This window comes from Microchirus variegatus (assembly GCF_963457635.1).
Source record: "Microchirus variegatus genome assembly, chromosome: 2".
Taxonomy (NCBI): domain Eukaryota; kingdom Metazoa; phylum Chordata; class Actinopteri; order Pleuronectiformes; family Soleidae; genus Microchirus; species Microchirus variegatus.
In genome coordinates, this window is record NC_139803.1 from 7,539,013 (window position 1) to 7,565,102 (window position 26,090).

Genomic DNA, 26,090 nt, shown 5'->3' on the forward strand with positions numbered 1-26,090 from the left:
TCACTGAGTGGTAATAAGCACTGAAACAGAGAGAGAGGGAACTGAAGGAAAGGAAGAGAAAAATAATATGAAAGCAAATAACAACGTGAGAGACGAGGAAAAAGGGGAAGAGGAGGCAAGGAGGGAAGGGATGCTGTGAGTGTGTAGACCTCCAGTTCACAGTCACTTTCTTGTTAAGAGCTCACCTGGAGGTTTATCACTCACTCACTCACTCACTCTCTCAGCTGTGAGAACAGGCTTCCTTTACATGTGAGAGCTGCCTCTCTCAGACTTCCCTCTTCTCACCGGCTTTTAACAGTAGTTCGGTGAGATAACGTGGCCTCACTGGACTGTTGTAATTTACTTTTCTACTGTTCTATGATTCAATCCTCTCCCTCTCTCTCTCATACACTCCTGTTTCTGGTCTCTGTCCTCCCTCCTCCTCTCTTTTTTCTCTCCTTTGTGGTTTTTGTGGAGGCCACTCTTGTTTTTTTGGCTTTGGTTTAACATACTTGTTGTTTGATTTGTTGTCTCTATCTTTAATCTCTCCCTTCTCTCTTCTTTTCCTCTCTCTCCGACTGGCAGAGACAGATGTTTTTATACTCTCTCCACTGTTGCCTAGTGTCTGCTCATTGATTAGGTTTTTTCTTTGTATCATTATATTAAGAAAAGAAGAAAAGTTTATTGTTATGAAAAAGATTATTTATGCAGATTAAGGTAGCATAACTTGAGTAACATAACATTTTATCTTGCCTGAAGAGGCTTCGAGGCTCTATTGGACTTTCGGTTGTTACACACAAGGTCGAAAATTGACCCGAAAACCCAGCATGACAAATATTATAACCACTTTCTGCCATAGCAACTGTTGGCTGTGAATTCCCTGCTGATTACAGACGTGTTCTTACCTTACTCTGTGTCCTTTTTGTCAGAATGCAATGCTGCACACGTGAGGTTTTCATACGTCCTTGCATCGATATGTTCAGCTGTGTTCCAGAGGGATAAATGGACCTATGAGTCTGGACATCTCCTTTCCTCCTACTAGTCTTTTTCCATGTGGATATAAAAATAAGCACTTTTCTTCTTCCACAATTGTTCCTTTATCTTCCCTTCTCTCCTCACTACCCCTTCCTATTTTCACAACACTCTCCTTTCCCCCATTTCATCCACATCTTCCTCCTCCTCGACTAAATCTCTGCCGCTTCACTCTGTTGATTAATTAGCCTGACGTGCTGTGTGGACCTGCCAGCCCAGCATCTCCATATACAGTAATTGCACAATAAACTGTCACACACACACACAAAAAAACCTTGGGAAACACATACAAAAAAAATGCATAAATACAAAATAGAGACAAGGCATAGAGGGGCGAGAAACGTGAAAGAGGAAATCCAGCATTGCCCTAATTAAATACTCACCAGCTGTGTTTGTAAATTAAAAACAACAAAATGTGTTGAATTTGCTCCAACTTTACATCTCCTGCATCTGTTAATATTCACTGATTCCATCATTTTGTTCTGCAGAAACAAACACTTTGAGTGTGTCCTGGCTGTCAGAGGTGTGGTATTTTGCAGGAGTGGATGTGCTAAAGCATTTATCCAGAAGTACCTGTAGAGCTATGGGTGTTGATATGCACCATGAAGTAACGTCTGGCAGTGGCTCTAACATACAAAAAACCACATTAGAATGTGAGGCACAGACTGGAAAAGTTCTACAAATTGCTCTTCCAAACTACAACTGTCAAGCACAATCCAAAGGTTACAAGGGAAACTTTCCCAGAGCACCAATGTCAGCGCATAACGATGCTCAGCACAGATTAAGACAAACAAAATTATTCAGAATGTTTTTTCTTTTTGTCTCTCCTCATCTCTCCCTGCTGTTTCCTGCCAAGATTGCTGCTTTTTTCTTTTTTTTCCCTCCTCTCTCTCTCTCTCCATGTGTCATCTTTCTTCTGGCGTTTCCCTCCACTGCTCGTTCTTTCCCTTCCCAATTTGCTGGTCTGATAACCTAGAGTAAATCATGAAGATTTAGTAAAATAAACAAGCCTCGTGCTGCTGACATGGGAGCGGGGCCTGCGGGGCATTAGTTTGAATTCATGACCATCGTTTGTTTATCTTTGTACTCGCTGCATCCATGCTGATTTTCTGCAGCACGCGACAACTCTTTTTTTTAAATTAATTTCTCACCACAATCACCACAGTGGACGCTAATTTAAGACAGTGAAGTGAAGGAAAAACAGCCAAGAAAGCCACAGAAATAAACCAGCACCTGATGTGAATATGCTTCACTATAGACACTGTGTGGGAAAAGCTGGTATTATTATGAAGCACAGATATCTCTGACTGTACTTTATAAAAGGTTATATCCCATACAGAATACGCGTGCGGTCCTGATATCACCTCAGGGCAGCTTCATATATTACACATGTATCCACAAAGGAGGTCTGACCTTGTGTGACTGCGTATATATACAGTATTACATCTGCAGGCTACAGACATTTCTCAGCAAACTCGCTCACCTATTAGCTGCAGTGCTAATGGAACTCGCAGGTAAAATGTGAATCATTTTGGCTTCACTGCAACATCTGTGAGGCAAAGCAGTCCCGAGCAGTTGTGTAAAGGTTGTGCACAGTGGCTTTGGACACACAAAAGGTAGGGCATAATGTGTAATACCCATCTCCTCTTGCAACTTGTTGACAGACTAATAGATGTTAGGACACAGGACCCAGTGAAACCAAGCCGAATTAAAGCCATTATGCACTTATCTCTGTCCTGTGGCAGAGAAAAAGGTTCATTATTCACTTCTGCTGCGGCTCACAACAAGAGGTCACTGAACTACACCTCGACATCCAGAAAATGCCAAATCGGACACACGATATTCTGCAAACTGTTATTTCCAGAGCTGAAAGATTATTCCATGGTTGCACTGATTGGATTAGACAACTCTGGCCATTTCACAGCAAACTGGCAGTTGAGACTCAGTTGCATTATTCTTTGATTACAATATCGATATGAGAGAAATAAGTGCTTATTAAGAACGTCTACTTAACAGAAGAAGCAAGGTTGTAGTGGCAAAAGAAAAATAATACAATGCAGAAAAAACAACCTGAGGAATAAGGAGGGAGGAAATCAATGAGAATGCAATTATTCCAGGACGATATTCTGAGTGTGTTCCTCTCTATTAAATTTCTTTCGTAAAAAGAAAAAAAAGAAATAGAGAGAACAGAGCTTTGTGGAGTGGGGTGCTTGTCAAGATTTATATGTTAAATAAAGCAAAGACAGCGTAAGGGCAAAACAACAATCAGCGTTTCTTAAGGACACCAGTGACTGTGGGAGCAACAATGATGCTGGGAAACGGCCAAAGGGCTTTTAGTCTTATATCAAAGGTGCAGAAGAGGGAAAAAATATCAACAGTGGAAAACCAAGTGAAAGAGAATTGCTGAGTTCCACTTCCACGAGTTTTAGGGTCTCGGAAATACAATCAAAGCTTGTATTTCAAACTACCTCGACAGTAGAATATCAACCAGGGCAAAATCCCTTCTCACATCATTCACGTCTATAATTTGCATTGTATTTTCCGAGCCTGTGACCATGCTGTAAGTTTCCACGCTGCTAAACACACCTGCGATTCTTGGACTGCTCAGACGGCAGAGTGCTAATTGCACACAATCCAGACTCGCACACAGTCTAGCACGATTCAACACAATCGACACGATCCAGAACACCAGATGCCTGACTCAGGATTTACAACTCCCCCGTCGGTGTGGCCATTCTGAAGCCCAACAGTTGGCTGTTAACCTTTCAGCATCATCTGATCAATAACTTGTTTTATTGCTCCCAATCTATTGCTCCAATTGCTTGTCAAACATAAAATGCATTGACAAAACTCGGGCTTAAAAACCTGCAGGCGGAGCTAAGTACCAGGCAAGCTGCTCACGGCCCATCTGGAAGGTGAGGGGAGTGTAACCAAATAATAGCAGTATGGTTCCCCTACAACCAGTCATTAGGAGGTTGAATTAGTAGTTGGGCTTAATGGAGCTGCACAGGCTGAGGTGAGAGTCTTTAAAATGGCCACCTGCCACAGCTAAACCGTGGATTCATCAACTTTAGAAACGCTCATTTCAGATTCCATTGAAGGATATTTCCGTGCAGTTTGGAGCACACAAAGCACAAGTTGCAGCAAGTTTCTCTATGAAATCCATCAAAAAAAAAAAAAAAAAAAAGCACAGTAACAGGGTGAAACTCCGATTATTGGTATCTCAGCATTCGCTCAGCTCCAGCTTTAAAGGCTATCACGGCTGTCCCAGATGCCACAATCATCGATGGGTCTGGGCACAAGAGCTATAGTGCAATTACCAATTTATCTGAGGCTGAAACACTTTTATACTGATTTAGGGAGGCTGAGTGTAGCAGGGAAGATGTAAACAGCAACTGAGAGTAAAACTGTGTCTTTCTCGTGTTACAAAGAATGGGTGACGTCTTTAACACCGGCAGATGAAACCAAACTGACCATGACAAGACTGAAAAGGAGAAAACGGTAAGGCATTAAAGCCCGATGCTAAACAAATGTATAGGTTAAATGGTCTGTTTTCCATTTAAATGTTAGATACTATGGTCTATGGCAGTGGTGGCCTGTGGGCCATATGTGGAAAGTCTTATTATAATAGTAATAAGACATTTGGTTATTAGTATCACAGTATTGCATGCATTACTTCAACATTAAGTTACATGATTAATTACATATACAGTATTTAAAAGCCTGTTTGGTGTTTTAATTGCAGATGGCCGTGTTATTATTGACTTAAACTTAGATTCATTTATGTCATTATACTGATGTACACATTGTTCTATGTCAAAACAAGCACTTTTACGTTGAAATTCTGTTATATATCATCATGAATATCTTTATTGTGACATCATGATGGAATATTGTGATCAAAGTTGTGTTTTCCCTCTGTTTTCCTCCAGACCGCCCCCCCCATGACCAGATTAGACGATGCTCATTGGCCCTCAGGTCATCTGAATTTGACGCCCCTGGTCTATGGTTTTGGAATGAAAGGACAGAAAGACTGAAAGAAAGAGAACAGACTTACGGAAAGCCGTGTAGAACTCGTGCAGACTGAGGTGTCCGTCGTTGTTGTAGTCGTCGTAACGCAGCAGGTCCTGCATGGTGCACTCCAACAAGCTGTCTTCTAGGTGCTCCTTCATGGAGAGCTAACACACAAAGATATATGTGTTCATATACAGCAACAGAAGAAAGAACTTTGACATTTTGCAAACCACAGCCGGACTCACAGCATCCTGTACATTTGTCTACAGTCTGTTGTATATATTTGAATGATTGTGCTTTATCTAAATTGGAAATGATGGTGCAAGCTTTTTTTTTTTTTTGCTTCACTTCCAAGTTGTAAAAGTGATCTACAGAGTTTAGAGCCGGAGCAGTGGTGATTGGAAATGAGTTGCATATTAAATGAAATTATCATTATAAGTAATGTTCAGTGGAGCTTTTCATTGCCCCGATGTATAGAATAACATCCCCTCGCAGAGAGTGGCTTGTTCTGAGAGAGACAGTTCATTATATTAGAGAAAAGAAAGAGAAGAGTTTAAAAGTGTAATCTGTCACCTGAAGTCCTGTTTCTGATTGCTTTTCATTTTCAGAACATCTCTATCTATACCTATGAACCTGACTTAATTTAAAGGATGTTTCACTGGGGAGACAAACCTATCTCTTCACCGTCATATATGAACCCTCTCTGACACTTCAGTTTCCCAGGGGATCCATCTTTTAACACACTTTTAGGGAGATAAACAGAAAACTCTGCCTCTTTTTTTGCAAAAGCACTAAAAAGACTAATGGTGACAAAAAGCCAAACTCAATGCGAGTCCATCTTTGTAAAACGATTGCAGCTTGAAGTTGCCATACCACGTTATTCAATTTATTGTAGAAGATATTTGACGTCTGCAAAGTAAATGTATGCATTTACAGTAAAGGTCATGTGAAACTGCTCGTATTCATCATTTTTAAGAAAGAAAAGGACTTTATTTTTCTTTTCTTTTGGACTAAAGCAGCATAAATTCCACGTTTGATTCCTTCAGTGATGGTTTTCCAGTCGGTAAATATCTCCCCCAATGGATTCTACGGCGCTGCAAATGTGTCGCGATCGATTACGAGACGCCGACAGCCGACTGGAACCATGCATTGACTCAATCAGACCCACTGATCCGTCCAAAATGAAACATTTAAACTCAAAAGATTTCGGAATTCCGCCTCGGAGAATCACCCGCGACACAAGACAACTTTCCACTTTGGAGACTGAATTGATGACCAAGAAGCATTCAGACGCACTAAATATATGAATTCCTACAGAATAAGAATGTTTTCACTCAAGAAGACTCCCTGGTAACGTGTCAGCATTAGTAACTGCCTGCTGTGATTGATCAGAATCTTTTGTTGGATCTTCAATGCGGCTTCAAATCGATTTTTTCTATTATTTCTCGCGACTATAAAACTAGGGCAAAAGAAAAGAAAACAAAATCACTCAATCTTTTTTAATTTTACAGGAGGACGGCACGTGTTGTCATTTAGAACCGCGATGAAATGACAAAAGATTAATAGCTGTGGCATTTGAGTCTATATTTAGCTGCTTGTTTTTCTTTGGTTTCACTTTTTCATATTCTACATGTGAGGCAGTATAATAAGAAAATGATAAAATGAATCTTTGTGGTTCAGTCTGGAGTGACTCAAACGTGGTTCGCTGCATTTTGGCTGACAGAGAGGTGTCTCATCAGCAATTATCTCTCATGCCCAGTTCCCTGATACCAGATGATGCCAGTGGAGATCAACGCCAATCCCTTCCCAATCTCTCCAACTGTTTTCCATTAGACCAGTAAACACTTTGTCATTGTTTAACATAATGACTAATTGTTCCAACTGGTCATAGTCTAAGAAACATTGACGAACAGAAGGAACAAAAGAGAAAAAAAATCTGACTGGAACGCCACTAAAAAATTAAATGTAAGAAACATTTTTCATTATTTTGAGAATTTCAATGTGTTTTTAACTTTTAACAGGGAAGGTCTTGAAAGAGTCAAACGAATTCAGTCGCAAAATCCATTAAATATTCAGATAAAACGCATTTCAATAAAAAACACTGAAAGGTCAACTCTTGTGCAAAAGGGGAGAAAAAAGTAGTTAATTTTCAAAATACTTTGATGATTGATTATCTTCTCCTTTGTACGCTAAGTTTACCAGGGGTCATTTTTCATATCTCTACTTCATACAGACGGATGTACAGTAAGAGTCTTCTGTCTCTTCGTGGGATACCATATGTTGAGATGAAGGCTCTATGAGGGCCGTACCATCTGCTGCAGGATCCCTTATTCTTCTTATTGCTGCATATAGCCTCTTTTCCTCCTATGGAACCAGATTGACTCGCCTACTATATACCTACTATATACCGTAAGTTTAGGGATCAATCGGACATCTTCTCAATTATACGGTATAATACAGATCCATATTTATCCTCGCCGACCTTTGCTTGACACCCACCTTCTCCAGCTCGTCACTGACCAGCCGGTCGTCCTGGTTCACGTCCAGGTATTTGAACATGGCGTCCACCACGGCTCTCTTCTCGTCCATGTCGCTCTGCTGGCTCTGCTCCGCGGTCTTCAGCACTTTGGGCTGCATGTCCAGAAGCATGCTCTTCAGCCGGTTGTACTCGGACATGGTGCACGCGTTCACTGCAAGAAGCAAAGCAAACACACGACAATTTCGATTAACCTCGACGACATAAGCCGACGCCTTTGGATGGAAGCTGTAAATTGGATTATGCGTCGTAAACAGTGAGGAGAGGTAAAAGGAGGTAAGAGGTGTAAATAATGAGTATCTGTGGTTTATTGAGTGCTTATTCATTTAAGAAAATATTGTTTATTAGTGTGTATAATTTGTCTGACAGCTGTTCAATGCAGGGGGTCTAATTAATGAGTACGAGTAATCCTTGAATCCACATGAAAACAAAAGGTAAACATCCTCATTTATACCTTCTCAAGTGTTTTTTTTTTTTTTTTTTTCACTATGGGATTAGAGCTCATGATTCAAAATGGACCGCCAGACTCTGTGCGAGACTCTGGAAAATGAGAGACAACAAATTAATCAGGCGCAGCACTCGGCACTTACTCCTCACACTTGAAATCAATAATTATGCAAAACAAAAGTGTGACATGCTGCGGGGAACGTGATACAAAGAGAGAGGAGTTATTGTTTTCTTTACTTTTTCGTCACTCCTTTGCTTTAGCATCTCCTGATGGTGGTGGGATGGCAAAACATACACGAGGGAGTAAAAAAACATGGCGATGACAGAAGAAAAGATATGGGGAAAAAAATGTCACAGATGAATAAATCATTAAGTGGCGTCCCCACCCCGTCACTGCAGAGCAGAAGATTCTCCTCTGGGAGTACATGGGCTGGATGGATTTAAAAAAAAAAAAAAGCTCAGGCCGAGTCATTATCATGGACTCAATAAACGTAAATTATCTTTTTAAAGTGGTCGACACTTGAGTGACGAAAGCATACAACATAGATTGGTTCGTGACATGTCCTGCTTGCTCCCTGTGTAGTAAACAAACAATTTCCCTTGAAATATTAATAATCTGTGTCAAAAAATAATGCACAATACATGACAAATGACCCTCTCTGTTGTCATTTCAGTAAAGCTATTATTGGAACACACGATGACTCATTTACTGTAGTTGTTACTGATATTTAGTACAATGTCCGACTGACCTGCTGCATTTTTACAGAATATTGAGATATTTAGCTATGTAACCGTAATAATTGTGGTATACAACTATGTTACTGGTAGTTTGTAAAGCAGTAAGCTGATAAAAAAGCAATAAGGCAGGAGCACCAACAACCAACACTAACAGATCTTTAAAAGGCTTAATTATTAATACTTTTAAACACATAGGTGTGGAAAAATACACATTTGATACTGTATTTTGCTTTGATTAACTGCATACGGTATCAACTGACAGAATAAAGTACAAAATTATTCCGAATTTAGGTTAGGAGGGCCTATAATTTATTGTTCTTTGAATTGTTATTCATGCACATCATCTATCAAAGCCTTGGACGGTTTAGCTCGGTGATGGACATCAATGCAGAAGACACTGAGTAATGAAAGGAAGCCATCAATCCAATAAATCTCAGTTATCAATGACAGACACACACACACACACACACACACACACACACACACACACACACACACACACACACGTTTGCGCTTCATTCATAATGAGGACAGACACTCATAGACAGCCTTAACCATCACAATTCTAACTCCAAACCCTTAAAACCAGGTCTCAATGCCCCAAAATCCCTTTAAAGATGTAAGGACCAGCTAAAAATTTTAGGTTAACCCACATTTAATGTCCTCACTCTGTCTGGTTTATAAGATTTTTGGCCCTCACAAAGCCACATATACGAGAACAAACACACACATACACATCTCCACACTGGCAATCTTTCTATATAATAAAACACAAAGCTGGACTGTACACCCACACAGCAAAGACAATGTGCACTCCTCTCTGCGAGCAGGCAGTCAAAGTCAAGGTCTCGGCTAAATCCCCGTTCAATGTTATTCCTGCAAAGGAGAATGGGGCGTGAGAGGGATCAGACATGAGGGATCATCACCTAACTGTCACTCATGTCCCCGCTCTGGAAGGACAGAAATAAATTAACACCCCTTCCCACGTAGATTTAGATCTTGTTATAGGCGGAGAGAACAATTGTCTTTTTGCTCCTCCGGCTTTCTCTGCCCCCACAAGAATCTATTCAGGGAAGAAAGTATGATGAAAGGACATTTGAAAGCACTCTGATTTACATGTTTTACATCATAGTTTATCTATGGATTCTTGAGATATTTAATTTGGAGTCCAAGTGAATGTTCGTGCCAAATTGAAAAAAACATGCCATGCATGTTGTGAGATACTGTGTACTGATTTCAAGTCTGGTCACTTCATCATGTTTGTTTATGAGCAGAAATTCATCCATCCATCCATCTTACACCGCTTTATCCTCCACCTGAGGGTCGCGAGGGGAGCTGGTGCCGATCCCAGCAGACATAGGGCGAAAGGCGGAGTCCAGCACAAGGCCACATGGAGACAAAAAAAATTGCCTAATCCCCAGAGCTACACTACTCTATTTTGGACTGTGGGAGGAAACCAAAAAAACCCAGAGAAAACCCATGAACATGCAAGCTCCATGTAGAAAGGCCCTTGTTTGTTCTGACCAGAAATTCAAGAGGACAAATCAAGAGGCAAGGGTAATCCACACCAACACCAGCACCAGCAGTGTGTGCTCTTTACAGCCGATCATGCTGTGATGTCAGATGTTTCTCTGCACTCCCAACAACTTCACGTAAAAGACAAAACAAATATGTGATTTAATTTAGAAGATGATTTTCACGTGGAGAACCATAGCAATCTGACCTACAGTTTGAGAGTTCCTGACCTTCCAGGGTAAAATGGCACCCACGCCTTGTGGCGTTCTGATGTCAGTCCAAACAAAGTCGGCAAGGCGGTTTTTATTATGAAGTCATTTTCATACATAGAGAGGGAACCAAGCACACACTGTACTGACATTGTATGAGTAGATAGTGGGCATTTAAAAATGACAGATATACATAATGGATGAACGGACGATCCAAAAGCCAATCTCATGCCATGGCCGTCACCGACACGGAAGCAAAAAGCTTCATATCTTAAACGGCATTTTAAAGACTCGTGTCAGGGGGAAACATATTCCTCCAGTGTTCCTGCACTGACAGAGGTTAAGGTCATAAATTACTTTTGTGCCATGATGACCTGTTTATCTCCTCGGCTCCGTCATCTTGTATTCTCCATCGTCGTTACACCTGGATGTTAGGGTGAATATTTGCTGAAGTGAATGCCCTTTGATTCACTCTTTTATATTCTGCTGAGCACAGCAGTTGCAGCAGTGGCAGAGAAATATCTGTCTGCATTACAGTGCATCCACCTCCCATGACTCTAACGCTGTTTTATTGGTCTAGAGGGACTGAGACTATCTTCATGTTTTGAAATGTTAGCCACTTAAGTGAGTGATCGGGAGCGAAGCCGCTTGCATCACCGACGGCCCCCAAATGTCTCAGAGACTGAGCTCCTCCCCACCGATCGGATCGAGCGTTCGCCAACGCTCGCACTTTTCTTAAGTGTCGGAGCAGGAGGAAAACAGAGGCAGATAAGAAAGTTGCTGTCATGCTCGAATGAATGGACTGAAAAGGGAGGACAAAAAGTCAAAGAACTTTGTAGGGAGGTAGATACTGTATATAAGGAAGTGTCAGCCGTGAGAGATAAAGCTGCAACATGGAAAAACAGCTCCTGTTTGAGCTGCAGTGGGATTTTTTCAGTGCATAAGACACAGTACTGTACTGTATAAATGTTCCAGGACTAAGTAATCGCAAGAATTTGATGCTGGTTTGCTTGATGTTTGCCAAAGAAGATTGTACAGAAGTACAGATTTCCAAAAATCAAGTTTAAATGAATATTATGTGACACTTCTTTTTGTGTACATCTGATTTCTTAATGAAAAACTACACATAATGTTATAAAAGAGATATTCAATACATGTAAAATTACATTCACACATTTATTCTAATATTTGCCCTGTTCACACAGGAACCTGGGGACATCATTTATTGTCACCCTTGTTCCTCTGTGGTAATTACTTAAAACATTCTGAGGTACTTCTATGCTGTAAATTCAAATGGTATGAAGAAGAACATTCATAAAAATGGATAAAGGACAGAAGATAAGATTGAATGAAGCTTGGAAAATGGTGTTAAATTGAATGTTCTACTAAAAATGAATCAGTGAGTGAGGAGGGAAACCTCATATTCAATCCTGATGGAGTGAGTGAAGTGTAGGTGCTCTTATCAGGATCTTATAGCTGCAGAGTTTGGGATATATTCCAAATTATCATGTATGATTTAAATAAATGCCACCCCAAAAAAAAAATTCTTGGGCTTCTCCAGAAAAAAATGTAAGAAGCGACGGGGAAATCCAAAGCATCAATCCTTCAGATGATGAAACGTCCCTACACTGCCCCCAAGGATGTAAAAATGTTCCCAGTTAAATTTATGTCTGTCTCACCCCCCCTCCTGTGGCTGAAATGATGGGATTATTTACTGCCATGCTGTCTGTGCACCACTAATATGCAATGGTGATAGACCTCACTTCAGGATAATTATGAATATGATGGACACTCTTTGCTCCTCAGGGCAGCGAGGTCTAAAGAACCAATCTTGGAAGGGTAACACGAGTCGCCGAAGAGCCCCGTGTTGCATAATCGCTGTTGGCAGCTGTTTAAATCGGCTTACTGCGAGCAGCCAAACAGTCGATCCGCCATTTTTCTGTAAGTGAAAACACTCAAAACCTTTAACTTTGCCTGTTCTATTATTCATTACACCAAAGTTCCATGTGTCGAACTTGCATGAAACAAGCATCAAGTACATCAAGTCTTTAGTATGACGTGTGAAACATAAACTAGGCATAGTTAATATATATAATATATATATTATGTATGTACAATTAGGCATGGGACGATTTTATAATTTCATATCGTGATTATCCGGACCAAAAGGATTCATCACATAATTTAGTTTTACATTCTTAAACAGGTGCATTCTTCTGTTTGGTCAGAGACATCGCAGATGGGATACATATTTTTGAGTGAAAGATAATTTAATAGCATCATAGATGATGAGAATGAGTTAGACAGGATATTCCAGTCACACATGTGATATATTGACCATTTTCTTCCTTCACAATTAACACAACATATAATAGAATTTCATCACGATTAACTTTCTGATAAGCGGTAATACGGTATTACAACTAAGTGAGTATCTGCGCCTAAATATATCCAATGGCACAAAACCGAATCCATATTTGCATTCTAAATTTAGTTAGACACGTGCAGTAATATAAAGCTGCAGCATGCTATTAAAACAAAGGATTCATCTGACAGGAGAGCATTCCACTCCAGATGCATCCCGAGCAGCACGTGAGACATTCTGTAGGAAGTGCTGTACAAAAGCTCCGTAGATTTCATACATTTCCATAAATATGAAAACCACGGCACAAACTCAGCCATTATTCAGAAACAGCTTGCACAGCATCCATCTACAAAGAACAGCAGGAGGAGGAGGAGGAGGAGGAGGAGGAAGAGGCTGGCGAGGTGGCGGGAGTTTGCTGCAACCTGGGTCAACAGCAGCAGCAGCAGCAGTGTGAACGATCAGTGGAGTATAAGCTTGTGAACTGTCAAGCTATTAAGACTTCCCTGACTGTGACTGGGGACTGGAGGAGTCCACTGATAAGATTGGCTGCGAGCTGTCACGACTGACCATGAATGTAATATCACGGGGCAGGAGTGGTGGATTACGGGCCTGCTCTAAGAAAACCTTTCATTGACATTTTCAAAAATAATCCCATATCAAAAACATTTAAAAAAGTACTTTTTTTTTCATATACATAGTTTTTTTTCCCCCCCGAGACTAATGCATGACCCTCACTGATTTAAAACGATGCCTCTTGATATCCTGAGTGGAGGCGAATTGTGTGCCAGTTTGCCTCGCCATACACAGAATGGACCAGTGTGTGCTCGCGCAGCCTTATCAGAGTGTTTGCAGCTTGGCACGGACCAATCGAGAGACCCATTGCAAACACCAAAGTTATTGGCAAGGCAGTGAAGCAGAAATAGTACAGTAGCATTCACTCTGCTGAGTGCCTGCTGTCTGTGTACAAGCCTTTAGTCTTCTTAAAACTGCAAATCAGCACTACACACATCAGCACTATATCTATTCCTGTCTCCGCATCTCATCCTTCACTCTTATACTTTCACAGAAAAAAACCCCAGTTGCATGGATGACACAGTTGAAAAAGACGAGACCATCTCCGGTGCCCTTTTTCTCAGGAAGTGAGTGGTTTTCTGTTGATTTAGAGCTTGTTTTTAAATGCTGCTGTTGTTTAAGGTCGTATTTGGGTTTGGTTCATTGTCAATTGAGTAATAGCTGACCAGTTTTGTTAATTATCTTATATTAAATATAATTAACTTCCACTTGGGACATTATCCAGCCCTGTCCTATGCCTGCATTACACAGTATTCCATCATGAACAGAGATTTTCATGATGATACTTTGCAGAATTTCAAAGTAAAAGTGCTTGTTTTAAAATGGAAGGATGCATACCTCATAATCATAACATATTTATGATGCAACATAAATAGACAAATCTAAAATTAAGCCAATAATAACATGGAGAACTGTAAATTAAGACACCAGAGAAGCGTATTCTGTAATTGCATGGTAATATTTAGTATTACAGGCCATGTTTTCATAGTAACATGGTATGAAGTGATGTGTGCCGCCAGTTTGACACCTCTGACTTAAGGTAAGGGGTCCTTTTTCCCTTTAGAACTGAGGGGCATAGGTCTTCTCGGCCTCCACAAATGTTTCACATGCAGCTGGTGCTGTAAGCAAAATGCCTCGTAGCGCAGGTGCAGGGCTGGGTGTTTGGTGGCCTCGGTGGATTTGCGTTCACATTTTTCATGCCCGCCATATGTGGCTCCCTCACAAATTGCAGTCCAGTCAAACAGAAAATTGCCTCCAATCTGCATTCTGTTTTGGCCGTAATAGCCGTCCTCTATACTGCACTAATGCAGACTCTCCGGTGTGTCTTTGCAGAAGAACAGTAACGACCTGTAGGACGCAGCCAGGTTCCTGTTCACCACAAAAACCAACAACACACAGAATAAGCTGATCTTGAAAAGCAGAGAATTCATATAAATACAGTTGAACTTGCACCTTCAGGCCTGCTGGAGCGGATTTAGCAAAAGAAAAATAATTACCCAGCCACGACTACTGCTAATAGATTGAGACTGGGAACAGGCGCGGGCGTTGATTACATTTTTAGCATCTATCCTCCCCTCTCCCGTACACCTGCAGTGTAAGTTACAGTAATCTCAAGGCCATTCATTGCTCTTGCTGAGGCTTGCAAGCTGCTGCCTGATGATCCCACGAGTATACAGCTTTTTAAATTGCCTAGATGTGGAGACGGGAGTAGATGGCCCGCCTCTGGCTGCATGTGGCCTAGCTGATCCCCGGTGACGACAGAGAACCCTGGACTAACATCCCACATTACCCTGCACAAATACCACTGTGACCTTGTGGGGTGGGGGGGGGGGGGAGTTTCAGAGGCACACACACACAAAAAAAAGTGGTCATTTTAAGTAAGTGAAAATGTGAGCCGTGCTGAAACTAAATGCTTAAATAGTTCTGAACTTGCCACACACGTACTCGCACACTCAATTTGTATTTCTCTCCCCGTACTCGTTCAAGGCAACCAACATCACCATTCACCAAGTGGCTCGACACCTTCAGTCAACCTCAAAATGAATTCCACTTTCAATGCCAGTTTCTTACCACTCCCTCCTCCACCTCTACATCAATAACAGCATAAAAAAAACCTATATTCAGACTCCACAAACCTCATGAAATGATGTTGTGTTAGAACGATGAATTGTGATAATGTGAATGTTCCCACACCTAATCAGAATCTCTTTTCTTGTTTTGATGGTAAACAATTTTTACTAAATTCTATAATTGTACATTCCATTTGTCTTTTCAATCATGTTTGATTTATGTTACACACACACACACATCATGACTTTGCATAGGTCTGTCCGTCATTAGCATTCTGAGCTGCACTACATCACCTCTGCTTGGACTTCGCCAGATTGCCAATAGCGACCTGCGGATGATGGCTGAATGATGGATGTTCAATTCCGCAAACACTGCTGCGGTTGACACTCCAAACAGTTGGCATGACGACGGCACGCTGCCTTGTACTTAATGTAATGTTTGACGTCACATATAGTATAGGCCTTTTTACTCGCACACCTTTTTTACACTGATACACAAGCCTTTTTTGTCCTCTAGCATCATCACCAGATTTCATCTTATTGAAAGGCTAAAACTAATCCCACAACCCAGCTGCTTCTGACTTCCTCTTCATGTAATGAGCTTTGCACCAGCTTCCACACATTTTCTCTTTGTCTTTGTTGATCGTGTACAATGCTCCTGATGTAAAGCACTCATAGCAGACTATAGCATATATAAGCATTGACTGGGCTTAATCTTTCCTAAAAATGTTTTTGTTGTTGCTTGGAAACTGATTCACTGACAATTGTGGCTCCCTTATTCAGGCAATTTCCACAATCTCTGAAGAGTGCACTTGTCATCATCCAACCACCCCTCCCTTCTAAAAGCAATCTGTAAGGCCCAATTTTAAATGATCAGGGGAAATATCTAACTGTCCATTTCTTAAGAACGCTGTTTTGACTCAATTTAATGTCGGGCAAAATTGCAAACACGATGACAGCATGATAAAAGTCCGAATGGAATATGTCTAAATATGAATTTAGAGGAAACAAGCTTGAAGATGATCGCACGAAAACTCTAGTTTAGTTCGTTCAAATACCGCTGGTGCAAATTCGCCAAAATCACCAAAAAATTGCCGTTTAGTCCAAGATGGCGGCCGTCCTGTAGGACTGTGTATACCAACTTTCATGGACGTGAAACACGACAAAAAGTTCACCTGATGAAAGCTGATTTTCATTTTTGTAAGCCCCTCCCACTTCCAATTTTTCCACGCTTTTTCACCGAATGGATTTCACCAGTAAATTTTGGAGTCGTGGGGTATGGGAAGGCCTCAAAAACGCAATTTACTTCAAGAATAACTCCTTGAGTTTCTAAGCACCTTGTACTAGAACCTTAAATATTAGCTTTGGTGCTGATTGATCTTAGTGAAAAATCTAGATATTTTATGTAATCACAAGACAGTAAGAGGTGTATGTAAAACGCTCATGAAGAAACATCTCAAATGACAACCAGCAAATGTTATGGACTAATAATGGTTGCCAGGTCAGAGGAATGTTTAGGTTTCTCGTTGTGATCCTCGACATACCAAAAATATTCTGCAGAAAAACAAAGAGAAAAACGAACAAAGGACACTGAGAACATTGCTTTTTCTCTTCCCTTTTTAGTGTGCATCTAAATTCTGTATGAGAACAATCGCCTTAAGAAGATTGTTCATCTACTATTCTTTTTTTTCTCAATAGGTCACAACCGCTTCAGAGGCAAAAGTATTTTGTGTGGGAGTCTCTTGACAGGAGATTTTCTTTCTCTATTCTTTTTTTTTCTTTTTTTCTTTCTCACATAAATGTACCAGCGCCAACACCTAACTACACTGCTAAAAGAGCAATGATGGCATTAAAGTGTGACATACGGCTTCATTTGTAGTTTAATGGGTGTGATATTTCAGAGGATTCTTTGCAAAAGTGAAACCACCTTATATAATTTTCTAATATATAAAAAGGGAAACATGCTAATTGTCTTAAAATCCAAAAAATATTCCTTATATCAGCAGCCATTCCAAGCATACAATGGAAATCAATTTAGTCTCAGATGATTCCCCCGGGAGGCAAAATGAATGGGTTGGCAACATTTGACTTCATACAATCATGAAATAGCGACGGTGTTTTCATTAGCAGCACATGAAACAAACATAGGGAGCTAATTTCAACATTGATGACAGCTCTCAATTATAATGGGAATGTTTCCTCCCCCTGAGCTAATGAGAGGCAACACAATCACCTGATAATGTAGTCATCTATTTCCCTTCCAGTGATTATAATACAGCCGTTATTGCTTGTTGGTACATAAAGGTGAAGCCTTTTCTTTTCCATTCTTTAAGTTCATTAGGTCATTGGAGACAGTTCATTACACCGCCAATGGAGAGGCACATGTTGTGGACATTGTTCACTAAAGAAAAGCACTTATTCGACTGTTGAGATTGTTCTCATATCACACTTGACGATTCAATTACTAAAAACATATTAATGTAGATGTATTTTCCTCCTGGCTTTCCACTCTCGACCTACAATAAACATGTGAGAGATATCTTTTAGAACTCGATTATCTTGTTGGATTTGAATCAACTTTTTTCTGACAACACTTCGGGAAGAGGTTGTTTGTCCAAACGCCCAAAACCAGGATCATAACACTGACACTGTAAAGCCAAAATACTGCCTATATACTCAATATAATCCAAGTAATACCTTCCCTCCTTTAACCCTTTAACAGCTAAGCCTCAAATGTCTGTCTTTACTTTTTTTTTTGCTTATTTTAACAATAAAAGGGCCAGAAAATGTCCTGTGAGTACATGCTTTTGCCCCATTTTTCCAGAATAACTTTCGATATCTGGCAGTTATTGTACTTAAAATAGTGCATTATCAATTTGACATTTAAACAGTATCACACATATTTAAAATGACATATGTTTGAGTTTTTGTCTCAATGTCCAAAAAACAGGCCAGAAAATGGATCCAAAGTCTTGGTGTTAAAGGGTTAAAAAGTACCCGTATTTGAGATGTTATAAGCACTTTAACATATTCCACAAGTGGCACAGTTAGACCTGAATACAGGTTCAAATTCCAAAGTCTTCCTTAGAAGAAAAAGCTTTGTTTTCAGTGTCCTTTTGTCAGAGTAGAAGGAGTCGAAGCTGCACTAAAACATAGCAAAATGGATGTTTTTACATCCGACGACTTCTGGGGCATCAAAACACTAAGTTATTGTTTTGCCCTATTGTCTTCTATGTCCCCATTTTCAGGTATGAAGATACATCAAAGAAAACACAGATTTATTTATTTATATCGGTATTTCTCTGGCAGTAATGACATGATATTGACTCGTTGAAGGTTTCACAACTGGAGTTGGTCTCTTTTCTCTGCCAGCTGGTGGAGTACAGTAGCAGAGCAGGCCATTAACCAGAAAACAGAACTAATGAAGGGGGAAATTAAAAAAAACAACAACAACACACAGCACTTCTGAATTCTGTGCCTGGCTCTTGTTGATATGGGCTTCCTGTGTGCGTGTTTGCTTCCTCAGTTCATTATGTGAAACTATCAGGGTCACACACATCATGCCACTGTTGGGGGAATTCATCAAACAATAAGAGAGAGAAAAAATTCAAACACAAACCAGTGAATACACACAAAAAAGAAAGAAATATTATGTGTTGTAGTAGTTCCTCATTACCAGTGAGGTGACCTGGATGGACTATGAGTTATTATTCAAATAAATGAGCACAGAGTAGGTAAATCTGTCAGTTATGATACCTGTATCAGTCCACGTGCCTTCAGAGGATTGCTTCTATAAATATATATGTGACTTTTAGTGTAACTGTGATATTTTTGCTTCCATACAAGCCTTTGGTGATGGCGTTCTTCAAGAGTACAACAGACTATCAGAGGATAGAGGGCATTCTGACTTTACAGTTTCATTACAGTGGAAGCCAGTGCTTCAGACAGTAGCTTGTCAAGTGGAATGACGTGTTTCAAAGCTCTGGGATCTGCAGCTACTTAAATACCCATTGGCTCTTTGGCCCCTGAGGATCCGGGGGCCAAGCCTCCAGATCCCTGCGCTCGTGCCGAAGACTGTCACTCAGCACATGCAGATCTGGGATGAAGTGACTCTGAGCTCTGACGTGTGGGGATTTATTTCATGACATTTTATTACATTTCTATTGTGATGTGGCGTTTTTTTTTCCCCTTTTATATCATAACATATTCAAGGCAGAGAAACAATGTAGATTCAGATGTATAGTAGGAGTTGCTGCTTATGCAGGGTTGATATTTAAATCTATATGTACACATGTTTTCAGGATTTTTAAGTCATTTTAACTGATCTACAGTGTAGCATGTTTGTTTTGATTCTTGCGTCAATCGTTGGGCTCATGACTCTTCCAGTGACGACACTGACACTCTCTGACCAATCAGTGGACTGCAGTCTGTCCACGTCCACATTTTAGTTTCGGCTCAGCTCCATTGGAACCTCACCAGAGTAAGCAATAGTTGTAACAAACAATACTGTTTACAAACTGTAGGGAGACCCTGAGTGCAAATCGTACGGTGCACTACTTTACTACTCCACTTTAACAAATACGGGTAGTTTTAAACAAACAGCAAAAGAGACTAAAGAAATGAGATGCATGTGCATGTGGGGAAGTAGTACAGCGTATTTAGGCCAGTTGGTCACATGTACAGTAGAGCATGGTGTAACAGTGTGTTACACCATGCTCCTGGCAGTGACTAATTTAAGACATTAGGGGAAACACAGTTCATCACTGTACTTTCTTTAATTAACAATGCCCCCCTGTCCATGATGACTTATAGTGGCTGCTCTTAATTTCTTGGGGAACAGTGTAAGAGCAACGGCAAAAGTTAAAGGGGACAAACTAACGTTTAAATCAAGATTCTGATGATTTAATTTCTGCCAAACAACAGTAGAGAACTCAGGGGTTTCCAAAACCACTTGATTTAGGAACAATGATGAAGACATTTTCTTTTATTTAAGTGTTTATGGTTAGGGTTAGTCTTATTTTACCAGATATTGTACACAACCAGATACACAAAGAGTAATAACGACAATTATTCATCTCTCTCCATGTACAGTACGAGAGAAACTACACACAAAAAGGGGTTCTTATTAAAAATGGTTAGTGGCAGCCAGGCACTTACAGCAGCAAGGCGACCATCTTTGTTTTAGGAGCATCTGTCTGCACGTAAGCAGAGAAACATCGGCTGGTTGCAGGACATAATGAGGCTGGAGCTTCTTCACCAAACCAGAATAATGAATTAAAAGTGAGCAATTAACGGATAACGCAGAAAGAAAATCCAAGCGTTTACTATCCCAAACAGTGGATTAACTGTCATCCTCTCTTGGGGGGGGGAAGGAAGATGGAAGTAAATCTCAATATTAATTTGTTCAAAGCCTTATTAAAACTAATTATACTATCTGCCGTTTTGAATGAAATTTCTAATTGAATCTAATTATACGAGCCACTCATCCGTATACACAGCGCTGCGATTTACAAAATACAAAGGCCATCCGAGTGCCGTCTGCTTTCAACTCATCTCGCCATTTTGATTCAATAAAAGTAGAGAGCGAAGGCAAACGTTTGCATGTACGTTTTTGTTTTTGCGCTTTCAATTAAAACCGATTCACACTCAGTGTGTCAGCGAACATCCGTCTTCCTATTAATGCTTTAATTAAGTAGCCCACAATTGCAATGAACCGCTGAGCCAAATTTGATTCACTTTAACTGTATTCTACACAGTCAGACATTTATAGATTATGCTAATCGTACGCTCACTCTCCATGCTCCAAGGTTTTGTCAGCAGTTCTGAACAAATTAGTCCCACTCAGGCTCAGGCTTATTTGCAGCCGTCAATAAAAGAAAAAAAAAGAAAAGTCCTACTTTATTTTAGTATTAATTATATCCTTTAGGAGTGTTGATCATTTATGCCGTGAATAAACTGATAACTAGATGATGCTATTGTGACATTTTAAATGTTTTATTCAGTCCTTGATTAATCATATTAATGTCCAATCTGTGACTTTCTGTGAGTGTGAAGTGTTTTTATTTCTGTGCTATACACAAATCAGTCGCACCGCTCACAGTTGGAGAGACTTAATATTATAAGACTTCGATTTTCCACTCGCCTCAGCATGGCACCGGCACGGACATGGCACGGCACGGCACAGGTTGGTTTTCCACTACAAAAATAGTACCTACTCAACATGGGCGGAGTCATCTCTGCACGGCTGCATGAAACTGCCAACTTCTGCCAAATGTCGCTAAAGGAGAGCAACATTTCAGAAGATGTTGTTTAATCTAATTAGAAATTACACACACAGGTGTATAGCACACGCACACACACACGCTGCCATGGCCGAGATCAAAAGAGGATAACATTGTTAGTGCCAGGAAACAGGTGTTTCAGAACAAGGAAGGTTACATCAGGACACAACTGGGTCCAGCAACAGGTGATCAAAAAAGAACACACAGCAACTTTAGGGGAAAGAAAGTAAAGAGCAGACAACCGGCTCTTTTTGCAGCAAAAGTACACACAGCATTAAGAATGAATTTATGAATTCATGTAAATGAGTTTACTTTTATTTCCGCACGCTTTGCTCAAAATAATCCTCCGTCACACGGAGCAATGATCCCATTATGGGATGAATACGAGAATAAGCGACGATTACAGCAGGAGAAGACAGAGTCGTCAACGGTGGTGACGGGACGCCTAAGACCTGCACGCTGACGACGATATTTGTGGAAACTCCCAAAATAAATATTAGGAGGGAAAAAATGCAGAGTGCAACTCATATTACACCGTGGGATACTGTACAATGTGGTGTAATTAAAATAAACAGAAAATATTGGTTGATATGAGGTCAAATTGATAGTTTTTTTTTTTAAAGGAACGTAACTTATTGAAAACGACTAAACTCACTCCTCTCACTGGTCCTGATATTACTAAAGGAACATGGGTTTTGACGTTGAACACAGTCATTGCTGACAGCTTTTAACCAAGCCTTAAAGGACTGTTTCAGCTCGCCGACTACTAGACAGGTATGTTTCACATCGCATCACCATTTAAAAAGTATAATCTCTTCTTTAAAGCGGGGATGGGGTCTGAAAAAAAAAAAATCACGTTTGATCTCGTCAAGGACGCTGACAAGCTGACAAGAGAAGAATCAAAAGGAAAAAAGACAAAACTACAAGTCTTGTTTGTTGTTCTGCAGTGCAGCTGCTGATTCCATAGTGTCCTTGAACGCGCCAAACAAGGACGGGTTGTTTACCGCAGAACCAAATCATTTTTGCACACATTTCTGCTCCAACGTTCAGCAAAAAACTACAGTTTCATCAAGGACGTACGCGGCTAATTTGAGTCATAAGCGAGGCTCCTTTTGATTGATTGCTGTGATGAAAAGCTTTTTTTAATGAAAAATATAATAAAAATGGCTGTAAGAGCACAGGGCAAAGTGGCACGGAAGATCTGTGCAGGAGGAGCAAATGAGAAACAAGATTGTGAAAAGAGGGTTTTTCTCTACATTTAATTCCCTGGACAGAGCAGGAAAAATTGGTTGGTTTCAGGACATAATGAGTATTACTCCCTCTTTTTTCTTCGACCACTGCTGTCAACATGTCCTTGTGTAAGTTGTTAACCACCCACTTGTATTTTTTTATTTTTTTTTGCAGGAACTGTGCAACTGAAATTGTACCGAGCATTTCCCAAGGGGAGTGTGGTGATATATAAATGTTAAAATAACTAAAAATATTCCTGTTTAAAAAGCACTGGAATGCAGATATCGCTTGTCGAGCACATCCTTCATCCATCGAATGGAAAAAATGTACAGCGACAATATTTTTAGATGATTATTTATCAGTGGAGGCTGTAATAATATTAGGATAAAAAAAAAAAAAAGTTATTGTGCAGTCAAAATGAAAATGTTGAACAGTGTTTACAGTTATGGGGACTTGGGTGTGATGAGAGTGAGATAATAAATCAGCTTTTGTTTGTTTGTGTGTGTGATGGAGTGCCACTTCAACTGATGAGAGGCTGAAGATGGAAAAAATCACACACACACACACCTTTCACAGCATGCTCTATTTATCCATCTCCCTCCCACTTCTAATTTCCATTGCTAAAACGTGTGTGATTTCTTTCTCCTTGGAGTGCTGCAGTGCTTGTCCGTGATTGGGCATATGTCGGCAACTGCTGCTGCAGCCACTTCATAATTTAATCAGGATGAGAAACACTGTGGGCTCTTTTTAACAATCTAAGCACATATATAAGTGTGTGGCAAAAGTGCAGGTAGGGAGTGTCCAGATCCAAAAAGAAAAGGATTCCTGTGCCATGAGTGTGGTTGCATTTAGTCTCTAATTACTGTAATCCTGTGTATGTTTTCATCTCCTGCTTCCTTTAAACGCTTAATGTGTTTGCAACCTGTGAGACTTTCCAGGTTGTATAAGGACAAGGGAACAGCTTGCGCTTGTGGCATGCACTGTGTTTCACGAGGGCGTACATCCCTAAACAAAACAAGTGTAATTGCTTCTGGCTTTAGGACAAACATGCCAACATCAGTGCTGCAGTCTCTAAATTAACAAGATGGCTGCTTGATGGTAAAACGACAAGTGCATTAGTCCAAAACATCCCAAAACTGGGTGTAAAATAGGGCTTGTAACAACCACTCAAGTCATATTCACATATTCACATTCAGAGGACATACAGAGTCGATTTTGTGCACTTTTCAGGTTCAGTGTCCTGCCCAAGGACTGAGGGAGCCAGGAATCAAACCGCAGACCTTGTGATTAGTGGATGGCCGACTGCTTCGTGATCACAGCTGGCCACATTCTTCTTCCCTGCTGCTTTCCTTATGTGACTCTGTGACTCCTTCCTCCTTCCCTCTGAACTAAAAGCATCATTCTCATGTAGCTCCGTGTAAATAATTCAATTCGCTCGCACATGCATCACTGTACACATGGAGATACACTTTTACACACACACACACACACACACACACACACACACACACACACACACACACACACACACACACACACACACACACACACACACACACACACACACACACACACACACACACACACACACACACACACACACACACACACTGCTCCTCTCTAACCCTTGAGGGAATCACACAGCATCTGTCTGGACACCTGGTGATCGACTCTAAACGCTGCCAGTTGTCGTGCCAAAGATCTCATTTACAGTCCAGGTAAACGGTTTCAATCTCACTTTGTTGGCGGGGGGGAAACCGACATCAATCTTTGGCTAATTGCTTGTTCTTACTCCCATTGTCATATTTAGTGCAGCAGTCTGTGATCTGGCCTTAAATGCAACAGTGTAAACAGTAATCACTTCACTTTGTCACACGTTTAAAAGGTTTGAAAACAAAAAGAATATCAAGCTCTTTTGTCTTGCCAGGGTTCAGACCATTTTTATGCAGAAGATGCAGCTATTTATGTTGGTGTTGGTGCTACATATTTATCTAATGTTAGCAATTCACTGATGTACAAGTCATCAGAATAAAAGCCTGATCAGAATACAAGCATATCATTTAAATATGGCATCTCTCTGATATGATGCAACTTTCGTAAGCAAATTTAATACCGGGGAAAAACGGCTGGTGTGATATGAACATTCGATCCAATCATGACTTCCTGTTTGGTGCCATATTCCGACGTGCCATATTTCAAACAGACAAGGAAGTCCCAGACGCAGAAGAGGAAAATGAGATGGATAATAGTGGACAGTGTTTACTACAGAAGCTGAAGTGAAGCTTCTTCTTCCGCGTTTACTTCTGGAGAATTAGACAATAATGCAAATGTCAAAATAGTAAGACTGAATGCTTGATGCATGTGAACAAACACCATCATTTGCTCATTTAAATTCTCATCCATGTAGACGATGGAATTGTAAATTCCAATCAGGACAAATCTTTGCCGAATGAGGACATTTTACACAGATGAAGAAAATTCTATGCTTCCGAACCCTTGTCTTGGCGTCCCTGCATGTTTTTTAAACGTTTCCTCGTGTGTGTCAGAGCAGGGCGACATCTAAAAACACGCAATAAAAGTGTGTCCCTGGGACCAGGGTTGAGAAACACTGCTATCTACAGTATGTTCCTACCATTTTTATGTCAACGTAATGAGGCAGCAAAGTGCGCTGCCAACAAACGTTTGGCAGTTCAGACGCATTCCCCCCGCTCGCAGCACCATCTGATACTGTGCTCTGTATTGACCAATAAACTTTGGATTGGTGCAACTCCCCGATTTAATATGTGTGAAAAATGTTTCCTGGGAACCTATATTGTAGCTTCTGTGTTGGGCTGATATATCGCCTGCTATTGATCAGCTCGAGAATGAACAGAAAAATGAAAATGAAACCTTTCTCCTACAGCAATAAAAGTAAGAGGAGCAGACACGTCTGGACACATGAATCATCTACAGCAAACAAACCAGAAAATCTACTCAAATTAAATACCTTTAATTGGCCAAACTCGTACGCCTGACATGACTCGGACAGCCATGCACTCTGCAAAGTAGGCCATCGGGCATTACATGTTCTACGACGGTGTCGGAATTTTTAAACCTTGGCAT

General features: G+C 40.5%; 1 protein-coding gene across 1 annotated transcript in view; it reads right to left on the bottom strand.

Annotated features, from left to right (window-relative positions):
- Positions 1 to 26,090, bottom strand: part of fstl4 (follistatin-like 4) — a gene marked incomplete at both ends in the record, with an annotated part of 144,266 nt that overhangs the window by 43,943 nt on the left and 74,233 nt on the right. Inside the window, 2 exons of the mRNA XM_083910628.1 lie at positions 5,069 to 5,189; positions 7,525 to 7,715. Of these exons, the coding sequence (XP_083766754.1) occupies positions 5,069 to 5,189; positions 7,525 to 7,715 (312 nt within the window). The remainder of the gene's footprint in view (positions 1 to 5,068; positions 5,190 to 7,524; positions 7,716 to 26,090) is intronic.